The sequence below is a fragment of the Mesoplodon densirostris genome, chromosome 11, assembly GCF_025265405.1.
Source record: "Mesoplodon densirostris isolate mMesDen1 chromosome 11, mMesDen1 primary haplotype, whole genome shotgun sequence".
In the NCBI taxonomy this organism is placed as follows: domain Eukaryota; kingdom Metazoa; phylum Chordata; class Mammalia; order Artiodactyla; family Ziphiidae; genus Mesoplodon; species Mesoplodon densirostris.
The window spans coordinates 47,095,303-47,106,602 of record NC_082671.1 but is presented as its reverse complement, the minus strand read 5'-3'; the positions used below and the strand labels follow the sequence as shown (position 1 = coordinate 47,106,602).

The window sequence follows — 11,300 nt, the reverse complement described above, 5'->3', positions numbered from 1 at the left end:
GAGTGACACAAGTTTAATGCCTCAGTTGCTTTGCCCCCCTCCTAAGTGGATATTATAGGCTGCTGTCCTTTCCCCACAAACAGCTGTTACACTTGTTAGTGCCATGCACTTTAGCAGCAGATTCTGGGGGGTTCTGATGCTGATGTACGGTTTTTCTCTCTCCAACTAGATTAAGTTCAGAAGTACGTATCTTAACACTCTTATGTATCCCTCACTTGTAGCACATGGTAAAACACTGCACTGATTAATAAACCCACTGCTGTACTTTTTCGTTGATAACGGGCCTCCTTTGTGTTCTCTCCACCGCCGGACTCCCGCTTCATCTGCCCAAAGCATTCCTTTCACAGTGCTACTCCCCCCCGCCCAACTCGGAGAACTTCACAGGCTTCCTCCTTGCCCGTTGTCACTAGGTTTATATCACCTACGTGGAGTAGCATACATTGCTTTACAACGCTGTGGTTATGGCCTGAGTATTTTTAAGATTAAGTTCCTTGAGCGTAGGAATCCTGTTTGCTACAACTTGACTACGCTAGGCTTGGGACGCTGTGAGAAAATAAAGTGCCTTTACCCTTTCTCTTCCAACGGGAGTCAAGAGACTAGTGTGTTAGTACCAGCCTTTCCTTCCCTTCCGGGACGGAGGACCATAGAGACGTCTGGCGCAGCGAGGCCTCCCGACGCAGCCATCGAGATGCACAGAGGATGGCTAGAGCGTTGCTCGCCCAGCCGGCTTCTGCTTCATAAGTCGTCCTTCCCAGCATGGCGCAGTCGGTTAATATCACCGAGCTGAATCTGCCGCAGCTAGAAATGCTCAAGAACCAGCTGGACCAGGTGGGGATGGGCCCCAGAGACACCCCTTTGCCGCGTCACATCCCTCCCCACCACGCGTACTCCCTCGCCCCACTCCATTCCTCCCCAGCTGGGGAGGCTTCCCTTTCCAGGCGAAACCGCCACGCGGTCCCAGGACCCGCCCCTTCTCCGGCTGTGCCCCCTTCTCCCGCCAGCCCTCACCCTGACCCTCATTCCCATCCTCTGTAGGAAGTGGAGTTCTTGTCCACGTCCATTGCCCAGCTCAAGGTGGTACAGACCAAGTACGTGGAAGCCAAGGACTGTCTGAACGTGCTGAACAAAAGCAACGAGGGTACGGGGTAGGCGTGTGAAGGCAACCTGGGGGATGTGGCGAGCCGGCTTCTCCTCTCTTCCCGCCTCCTAATTCACTTTTCCTTACCTGAGACGAGAGAACAGTCCATTATGTATTGTATACTGCTACAGGAGCCCTTTGCATGTTGCTTACCTAGAATTGAAATGTCCAGGACATTCTTCTGCTCCTGTTGTCCCTATTTCCGTCCTTTTCGTACAGTCTCTAGGTGCTGTACCGTGTTGAAACTCCCTTTAATGTCTAAACGTTGGAGCTGCCAACCTCCCCCACTTGTTTGTCTTAATTGCTTTCACAGGGAAAGAATTACTGGTCCCACTGACGAGTTCTGTATCCTTTCTGCAGGAACTGCTACCCTGCCCTCTCCTTTTCTCCTCACACCTAACCTGCAAAGAAGGACGGGAGGTTTTAATTACTCCAGAGTGCTCGGATGGTTCTGAGAGTACTATTATACACGCTTCCTAGCTCTGCTCTCTAACCCGGGGCCAACATCCAGCTAATGCTTTGTGAGCACCCAGGTGTATATAGAATTGAGGTGTGATTATTTCCCTTTGCTGTTTGAGGATATAACCTAATAGGGAGGTAAAACTGGTGGTTTACAGTTCTACTAATAACTTAGAAAACATAAGCAATAGAAGAATAGAGGATACAGAAACAAGGGGGTTGGTTCTGTTTATTAATCCTCAATTTAAGTTCAACTGTGGCTCTTATTCCTAAACTGTTGTTACTAAGAAACCTGGATTGTGTCTACCTGTTGAATGTTTTACTTGAGTGAGCAAGTTATGACAATAAGGAACCTGTAAACTGTACCAGAGAACTGACAGGCTGAAAGGGAAGCACAGGAATAGCAGCGTAGTAGGGATCGCTTAAATAATGAACATTAAATTACTCAGGAATTAGCTAATTCATGTTTGGGAGTGTTAAAGGGAAAGTGAGGCTGCCTTTTCACTCAGCTACTCAACAGCAACAGGAAAAAAAATCACTCTAGCCTTTCTGGAAGGGCTAATGGGAAGAACTGTAAGAACTGCTTGGAAGGTGGCAGATGGGATGAGGGCAAGATCAGCATATGTGATTTTCTCCATAAGGAACCAACTTCCCTGTCTCTCTGCATTTGGAGTTCGTAGGCCTCCAGATTATTTGGTCCTTGGGCCTTATAGCTTTTTATTTTTTAATTTTTGTGGCTGCACCCCGATGCTTGCCGGATCTTAGTTCCCCAACCAGGAATCAGACCCGGGCCCCGGCAGTGAAAGTGCCAAGTCCTAACCACTGGACCGCCAGGGAATTCCCACCTTATAGCTTTTTAGAAAGAAGGGTCTTAGGAGGTCAAGCACACTAGCTGACAGGGAATCATGACTTATGCTGGGCTAGTTTTCCCTTAATCCTTGCTTCTCAGATGTATGTCCCTGGGAAGCTGCATGATGTGGAACATGTGCTCATCGATGTGGGAACTGGCTACTATGTAGAGAAGGTGAGTGGAAGGAAGCATATGGATGCCCCTCTGAGGGGGAGTTCTAGAGTGCAGAATGGGGTCTCCTCTTAACCCCTTATTCACCTCTGACCTTGCAGACGGCTGAGGATGCTAAGGACTTCTTCAAGAGGAAGATAGACTTCCTCACCAAGCAAATGGAGAAAATCCAGCCAGCTCTGCAGGAGAAGCATGCCATGAAACAGGGTAAGCTTGGCCTTGGCCACCTCTTTGAACCCTTTCTACAGCCATTATAAACGGATTGCACTGTGATCCATGGGGATGTCCCCTTTGCTGGATTAAAACCATGGTTTTCTCTTTGGTGTCTTGATGTGTTATTCTTTAGATTCTGTGCATTACATACCCACTATTTATAGATTCCTGGGTTCGGTGCTTGAGAAATTTAGAGAAAGGGAATCATGTCTTTGTTTTTGTGTTTGAGTTCCTATTTAGTGTGCATGGAATGAGGGAGAAGATGCATGTAAATGAACACCCGGCAAAGAAATATAGCCCTAACTAGCTAACTGCTAGCAATTACAGCCCTGGCTGCACATTAAGAATCACCCAGAGAGTTTAAAAAGAGAACCTGGGCCCACTCCAAACCAACTGCAGTTGACCCTTGAACAGTGTGCGGGTTAGGGGTGCCAACCCTTGGTGAAGTAGAAGAAAATCTGCATATAACTTTACAGTCTGCCCTCCATATTCTCCGTTCCGCATTGCACATTCAACCAGTCATGGATCATGTAGTACTGTAGAATTTACCATTGAAAAAAAAAACCCCGAATAAGTGGACCTGCACAGTTCAAACCCCTGTTGTTCAAGGATCAACCGTAAGTCAGTGGGGGGTGGCAGGGATTCCAGGGAACAATGTTTTTTTAAAAGCTCCCCAGGTGATTGTGTTACACAGTCAGGATTGAGAACCTCTGTTCTAAAGGCAAACATCTTTTCCACGTTATTTTCTGGTTATATCTGACTCATTTGAATACTGTATTTTGTTCCTTTTTATATCCCAGTGGTTCTCATATTTACTGACACATTTTAGACTCTAAATTTGTGTTGTGTGTGCCCTCCACAGTGGATCACTGTGTTAAAAGTTTTATTAACTGTAGTTGGTTGTCTCCCTGTCACTTTTCCTTAACTCTGGGTTCTCGCCTTTAGCTTCTGACCAGGGTCTGACTCTTCTTTTTTCCCACAGCTGTCATGGAGATGATGAGCCAGAAAATTCAGCAGCTCACAGCCCTGGGAGCACCTCAGGCTACCGCCAAGGCCTGAGAGCTTGTTTCAGAAATCGGACATAGGGCGCCTGCTTCAGGGGCCTGGGACTTTGTGGGCGTGTTTTCCTGCAGTGCGGGAAGTGGAGGGTCTTGTGCTTAATGCTAATAAATGCGCCAGCTGGGCAGAGTGTTGGTCTTTTCTTGAATTAGGCGAGGGACTGGTGATGAATGGGAGGGCGGTGGTGAGAGGGTGTGCCCCTCCCGGAGCCTGATAAGCAGGGGTGATATAGTGCTCATCTTGGAGGCTCCACCCAGGGCCCTTCGAGGAGCGGGGGTCGAAATTCTGTGCCGGGCGGCGCGCCCTCCCTGCGCGGCCGGTTGTCGTGGAAACGGCCGGCAAGAGGAAGTGGGGGCTGCCCGGGCGCTTCCTCTTCCGGGTCGGCGCCCTGCCTCCCCACAGGGGAAGCTGCATGGGCCACCGCTTCCTGCGCGGTTCTCTACCTCTGCTGGTGCTGCTGCCGCCACCCCGCCGAAGCGCGCATCTCAAGCGCAGCCTGGAGTCCGTCCCACTCTCCAAACGACCGCGCAGCCACCTCATGGCCCCGCCCCGAATCGGGACGCACAACGGCACTTTCCACTGCGATGAGGCGCTGGCGTGCGCGTTGCTGCGCCTCCTGCCCGAGTACCGGGTACGGGCAGCGCAAACTGACCCGGGGGCTGCCGGCGAGTCTCCGGGGCAAATCGCGTTCCCCTAACGGGGTCTCGCCCGAGAAACCCTCCTCCCCTCCCCGGCTCCCTGGAAGCCCAACATTAATCCCCTACCCGTGCGACCCCGGCAGCCTCTTCACCTCCTGTGTCCCCTGCAGGATGCAGAGATTGTGCGGACCCGGGACCCCGAGAAACTGGCTTCTTGTGATATCGTGGTAGACGTGGGTGGCGAGTACGACCCTCAGAGACACCGATATGACCATCACCAGAGGTGGGTTCCCACTACCATTTCTTTAACTTTCCTTGACTTCAACTCTTCTCAGTGCTCCAGTCTACTGCGTCAGCGAAGGGAACCGCCTCATCCTGGAAAGCAAACTCTTGAGCCCCATGGGACTAGCGTCTTCCGTGCTTCCAGCTCTCCAACTGCTCTGCACCCATCTAGCTGGCCTTGGGCCTCCCTTGGCCCGGGTCAGTCCCTGGGCCCCTTCCAACTCACCTCCTTCGTTGGCTCGGTCAGGCTTTTCTCCCACCAGCCCCATCGTCACCCCAGTGAATACCCCATGGGATTAATCCAGTCATGTGCCCTTGCTGCCCCACCTCAGACTGCTGGGCCCACACGATTGTGTGGGTCCTGATAGTTCAGGTGTGTGTTGTCTTCCTTTGTCGTTGACACTCTTCCACTGGGAAATCAGTCTTATCCGAGGGTAGCCCATTATCCACAGTACCATTCCAGTCCTTTTCCCCTCTCCTCAAGCCCCTGCCTCATCAAACTACCTTAGTGAGTGATCCTGTCTCTTCCCTTTAAAGGAAGTTGAGCTTTTCCTGCATGGACAGCCTCAGTTTCTCACTCCTGAACAGCTCCCTTCTCCCAACTCAGGAGACATTGTTTGCTTCTGCTTGCCCCTTTTCCAGTGTATCATTTTATGCTCTGGGACTTGACATGGCAGGGTTTCTAGTTCTTGCCTACAGCAAGGAACTCTGCTTAAGCATCTCCCATCTTGAAAACAAAGGAGTGAAAAAACCCCCAAACCCTCCCTCATGTACACCACACTGTATAAACTGGTTATCTCCGAGGGGTCATGAGGAGGTTTTATTTTGTTTTAAGTCTGTTTCTCTCCCTCTCTCTCTCTCCTTCCCTCGCTACTTCTCTCCCTTTTTTTCTAAATACACGTATTACTTTCATAAATGATGTCGGGAGGGAATGCTCCCGGTATTTACAGCCTAATCTCTCACCCTCACTTCTCAGCACTCTTCAAAAGAAGAGCTGACCCTGGCTGCACATTCTGTTCATCCATCCTTTCATTTATTCATTCGTTCAGCCAGTTCTCTCCCAATCTCTCTACTGGAAATGCCTGTGGAAAGGGCACCAGTGACCTCAACACCAAGCTCGGGTTGCTGGTTGAGGGTCTCACCTTTACTGACCTCTTTGTGGCACTTGACATTATTTAGTTATTATTATTATTATTATTTTTGGCTGCATTGGGTCTTCGTTGCTGCACGCGGGCTTTCTCTAGTTGTTGTGAGCGGGGGCTACTCTTCGGTGCGACGTGTGGGCTTCTCATTGCGGTGGCTTCTCTTGTTGCAGAGCACAGGCTCTAGGAGTGCAGGCTTCGTTAGCTGTGGCTCGCGGGCCCTAGAGCGCAGGCTCAGTAGTTGTGGCGCATGGGCTTAGTTGCTCTGTGGCATGTGGGATCTTCCCGGACCAGGGCTCGAACCCATGTCTCCTGCATTGGCAGGCGGATTCTTAACCACTGTGCCACCAGGGAAGCCCGGCACTTGACATTATTGACTACTTTCTTTTTCCTAATGTTTTTATATGTTTATGTATGTATGTATGTATGTATGTATTTGGCTGCACTGGGTCTTAGTTGCAGCATTGGGGATCTTTTTTAGTTGCAGCATGTGGGATCTAGTTCCCTGATGAGGGATTGAACCCGGGCCTCCAGCACTGGGAGTGTGGAGTCTTAGCCAGTGGACCACCAAGGAAGTCCCGATTTTATATACTTTTTTAAAAAAATTATGCAGTGTTTGACACATAAAAGAATATATTTAACACTTCTGGAACATAAAACATAAAATGAACACCCATGGGGCTTCCCTCGTGGTGCAGTGGTTAAGAATCCACCTGCCAGTGCAGGGGACACGGGTTCGAGCCCTGGTCCGGGAAGATCCCACATGCCGCGGAGCAACTAAGCCCATGTGTCACAACTACTGAGCCTGCGCTCTAGAGCCCGCGAGCCACAATTACTGAGCCCGAGTGCCACAACTACTGAAGCCCGTGCGCCTAGAGCCCGTGCTCTGCAACAAGAGAAGCCACCGCAATGAGAAGCCCGCGCACCGCAACAAACAGTAGCCCCCGCTCGCCGCAACTAGAGAAAGCATGCGCACAGCAACAAAGACCCAATGCAGCCAGAAATAAAAATAAATTAAAATTTAATAAAAAGAAAATGAACACCCATGAACTGATCTCCCTAAGCAATAGAACATTAATCATTAGAACCAAAAAATGAGCTCCCTAGGTGATTCTGATGGACTGGTATTTAGAAATTACAGCTGTAGTTTCTACTGCCCGAACAACTTTCATACCTTTTTTGTGTCCTCTCTTGAACTGCTATTCAAAACCCTGCCTTCCTTACTCACCCAGACCACTGCAGGTACTCTCCTTGCATCGTTTCTCCATGCTGGCTGGCACAGTGCTCTTTCTGACATGCACTGCCCTGCTTACACTCTCTCAGTGGCTCTGCGTTACCTACAGATGAAGTCCAAACTCTGAAGTGTAGCATACAAGGCCTGCCCTGGTCCGGCCCCTGCCTTATCTCTTGCCACTCATTCCTCAAGCCAAGCTGCTTTCTTGCAGTTCCATGGAGAAATCTTTCTCTTAGCTGTTGTATATGTTGTTCCCTCTACCTGCAGTGCCTTTTCTCCTTCACCCTTTGTCTGTCTGGCAAACACCCACTAATTCATCTTTCAGAAATGACCTGAACGCTCTCTTCCTGAACCCTTTCCTCCCTCTTGCCTTTTCCTTGTTTATAACTAGCTAGAGCATTCCCTTGGTTGTTTGTGCGTGTGTGTCCACCTTAGGCGGATGAACTTGAAGGCGGGGACAGGTCTTAGTTTTTTCATCTCTAATGTCTACAACACAAAGCCTGGCATGTGGGGAAGCATTTAGTTAACCATTGTCGAATGAATGCATGAATGGAGACTCCAAACTCAAGTCCATCTTGACCCCTGAGGACAAGCCAAAGCCCCCCCAGCTGGGCTTTCTCCCAACTCCCACAGCATTCCCCAGCCGCCCCACCCCACCGTGCCTGCACATGCACACGCCGCTGTGGGTGAACCGGGGCAGCTCTGCCTCAGCCCCACCCCCCTGTGCTCCTCAGGTCTTTCACGGAGACCATGAGCTCCCTGTCCCCTGGGAAGCCGTGGCAGACCAAGCTGAGCAGTGCGGGACTCATCTATCTGCACTTCGGGCACAAGCTGCTGGCCCAGTTGCTGGTTACTAGCGAAGAGGACAGCATGGTGGGCACCCTCTATGACAAGGTGGGGACTCGAGGACAGAGATGCCCCCCACATGCATCTCCACCAGGCGGGCCGGAGTGGCACTCAGGATTGGGCTCAGGTCGGGGTTCCTGACCTGTGCTGGCCCACTGCTCTCTCCCTCAGTCAGGCCCATCTTCTCACAGGGGAATGGCTAGTCTCTTCCTGCCTCCATCCTGGGGTGCTTGTGAGAAGTGGATGAGGTAATGTATGGGGAAGGGCTTTGAAAACTATAAAGCATGACCTGACATACATAAGTTGTTCAACAACTTGGTAATAGAGGAGGCTGCTTATGTTTGGAAGCGTATGGCTGAGGTTCTGGCTGCCCCGAAGGTGGAGGGCAGCATATCTCGGGCACCACTGTATTCACTGGAGGCACACTGAGTTGAGAAACTGGGAAGGGCTTGATTATGAAAACCTCTTCAGCGCCCCCTGCAGGCAGCTCAGCAGGTGCCTGTGGTTGGGGAAGGAACAGGGCTAGCGTCCCTGGTGTGCGTGTTGGATCGATGATTCTGAGGACACCTACTTGACCCCACTAATGTGAAGTTCACAGCAAGTCAAACTGCAGGTGCAGTCAACTCTGTTTTTTGCAGATAGGCTGTTGAGTTCAGTTCTCTGATCCAAAACTGAAGAAATATGAACGGTAAATTGGAGCTTCTGGAATACTAAGGTTTTAGACTGCCTGGGTCAATTTTCCCTTCTACTGCTAAGGGGTTTCTAAGCAATTGAACTAAATTATGCCCAAGGTTTTTTAATTTTATTTATTTTTATTGAGGACAGTTGATGTACAATATTATGTTTCAGGTATAACTACATAGTGATTCACAATTTTTAAAGATTGTACTCCATTTATAGTTATTATAAAATATTGGCTGTATTCCTTGTGCCATACAGTATATCCTTGTAGCTTTTTTTTTTTTTTTGGCGGTACGCGGGCCTCTCACTGGTGTGGCCTCTCCCGTTGTGGAGCAACAGGCTCCGGACGTGCAGGCTCAGCGGCCATGGCTCACGGGCCTAGCCACTCCATGGCATGTAGGATCTTCCCGGACCAGGGCACGAACCCGTGTCCCCTGCATCGGCAGGCGGACTCTCAACCACTGCGCCACCAGGGAAGCCCCATCCTACCATTTCTTTAGGCTCAGGAGATGCAGCAACTGCTGATGCCACGTGGCACATCATGGGCTTCCCTGGGACCACATTCCCGGCCCTGATGTCTAGTCCAGTACTCATCTTCTCCCACCTGATTGGTGTGCTTGGCCAGACCCTCCTGTACCTCTTTTTTCTTTTTTTTTTGGCTGCGTTGGGTCTTTGTTGCTGTGCGCAGGCTTTCTCTAGTTGCGGCGAGCAGGGGCTACCCTTTGTTGCGGTGCGCGGGCTTCTCATTGCGGTGCCTTCTGTTGTTGTGGAGCACGGGCTGTAGGCACGCAGGCTCTAGAGCACAGGCTCAGTAGTTGTGGATCGTGGGCTTGGTTGCTCTACGGCATGTGGGATCTTCCTGGACCAGGGCTTGAACCTTGTCTCCTGCACTGGCAGGTGGATTCTTAACCACTGCACCACTAGGGGAGCCCTCCTCCTGTACCTCTTAACTGGATCAGTGAATAGCCTGCTCAGCTCACCTGGAGCTTTATGCCCCCAGGCCATGAGGATCCACTCCCACAGAACCCCTCATGGAACTCTAGACTTTTCCTTGTTCAGAAGGCAGCAGCCCCTTCCCCACACAGGCTGGCCTTGGCTCAGGCTTTGAGCGGTACTAGAGTGAGCACTGGATTAGAAACCAGGTGATCTGAATTCCAGCCCCAGCACTGTATGCTCTCTGACCTTTAGCCAGCTGCTGAACTCCCCAATTCCCCCCTTCCTCATCCAGTTAATGTTGGGCGATCCTTGCAGGGCTGTAGTAAAGATTAAAGACTGTGTATGCACAAACTTTGAGACCTATAAAGCTTTATGCAAATGGTAGGCACCCTCCAGAGCATTTCTCCTATGCTGCCTTAGATGTATGAGAACTTCGTGGAGGAGGTGGATGCGGTGGACAACGGGATCTCTCAGTGGGAGGAGGGAGAGCCTCGGTACGCGGTGACCACTACGCTGAGCGCCCGGGTTGCTCGGCTTAATCCCACCTGGAACCAGCCCAACCAAGACACTGAGGTGAGGACGACCGTGGGGAAGAGACCGTGAGGCACGTGAGAACCTCAGGGGAAAATGAGAGGCTGCCCCGTCAAGCCCTAGCAGAGTTAGCAGTTTGGGCCAGCACTGTGGTTCTAATTTCCATGTGATTCCCAGGCCGGGTTCAAGCGTGCAGTGGACCTGGTTCAAGAGGAGTTTCTGCAGAGACTAGACTTGTACCAGCACAGCTGGCTGCCAGCCCGCGCCCTGGTGGAAGAGGCCCTGGCCCAGCGGTTCCAGGTACTGGCCTGGGAGGAGGCACTGTGGCTCAGGTTGGTGATTCCTGGCGGGCTGCTGGCCAACAGGGGCTCCCACTCCTACCCTAAACCTTCTATCCCTGCTCCACTTCCTTTTCAGGTGGACCCAAGTGGGGAGATAATAGAACTGGTGAAGGGTGGATGCCCCTGGAAGGAGCACCTCTACCACCTGGAATCGGGGCTGTCCTCCCCGGGGACCATCGCCTTTGTTATCTACATGGACCAGGCTGGACAGTGGCGGGTACAGTGTGTGCCTAAGGAGCCCCATTCATTCCAGAGCAGGTGAGGCCCTAGGGGACCGCCCTGCAGCCCTTCAGGCCTGTTTCAACCCTGTCAGAGGAGGAGGCCACTAACCTAGGCTTCTGCTCCCCCTCTCCCAGTTCCTCAAGGCCTCCATTTGCTCCCACCAACTCCCTCTTTCTGCTTACTCATAGGCTGCCCCTGCCAGAGTCATGGCGGGGTCTTCGGGATGAGGCCCTGGACCAGGTCAGTGGGATTCCTGGCTGTGTCTTTGTCCATGCCAGTGGCTTCATTGGTGGGCACCGTACCCGAGAGGGTGCTCTGAGCATGGCCCGTGCCACCTTGGCCCAGCGCCCAGCACCTATGCCTCCCACGAATTCCCTAGTCCAATAAAATCTCTTCTGTCTCATACTGACGAAGTATTGCTCCATTACTGCCCCGTATCATTCTGGGAACTTGCTGAAATTTGGGAAAAGTGCAACATCTATTATGTGCCAGAGCCTGTGCTAGGTATTTTCTCAGCTTTGCTTTCCATATCATTTGAAAACTATCCAGTTTCTAAG

The 11,300-nt window shown here is 51.3% G+C and overlaps 2 protein-coding genes across 2 annotated transcripts; both read left to right on the top strand.

Annotated features, from left to right (window-relative positions):
• The first annotated feature begins 683 nt into the window (after positions 1-683).
• Positions 684-4,014, top strand: PFDN5 (prefoldin subunit 5). Its single transcript, XM_060113020.1, has 6 exons — positions 684-828; positions 1,036-1,138; positions 1,452-1,483; positions 2,547-2,621; positions 2,720-2,825; positions 3,814-4,014. Exons 1-6 carry the CDS (start codon positions 757-759, stop codon positions 3,888-3,890), a joined length of 465 nt encoding a protein of 154 aa, XP_059969003.1. The 5' UTR covers positions 684-756; the 3' UTR covers positions 3,891-4,014.
• Positions 4,015-4,273: 259 nt separating this feature from the next.
• MYG1 (MYG1 exonuclease) lies at positions 4,274-11,148 on the top strand. The gene is made up of 7 exons (XM_060112567.1): positions 4,274-4,521; positions 4,699-4,811; positions 7,921-8,080; positions 10,070-10,222; positions 10,358-10,480; positions 10,598-10,779; positions 10,932-11,148. The coding sequence occupies exons 1-7, from the start codon at positions 4,303-4,305 to the stop codon at positions 11,128-11,130; spliced, it is 1,149 nt and encodes a 382-aa protein (XP_059968550.1). The 5' UTR covers positions 4,274-4,302; the 3' UTR covers positions 11,131-11,148.
• Positions 11,149-11,300: the final 152 nt, after the last annotated feature.

Excerpts from the sequence above, each read along its gene's own strand:
- PFDN5 (XM_060113020.1), top strand. The coding sequence starts at position 757 with ATGGCGCAGTCGGTTAATATCACCGAGCTGAATCTGCCGCAGCTAGAA. Across the intron at positions 2,622-2,719 it reads CTGGCTACTATGTAGAGAAG|ACGGCTGAGGATGCTAAGGA; the intron begins GTGAGTGGAAGG and ends CTGACCTTGCAG. Across the intron at positions 2,826-3,813 it reads GAAGCATGCCATGAAACAGG|CTGTCATGGAGATGATGAGC; the intron begins GTAAGCTTGGCC and ends TTTTTCCCACAG.
- MYG1 (XM_060112567.1), top strand. The coding sequence starts at position 4,303 with ATGGGCCACCGCTTCCTGCGCGGTTCTCTACCTCTGCTGGTGCTGCTG. Across the intron at positions 4,812-7,920 it reads CGATATGACCATCACCAGAG|GTCTTTCACGGAGACCATGA; the intron begins GTGGGTTCCCAC and ends TGTGCTCCTCAG. Across the intron at positions 10,223-10,357 it reads AGCCCAACCAAGACACTGAG|GCCGGGTTCAAGCGTGCAGT; the intron begins GTGAGGACGACC and ends TGTGATTCCCAG.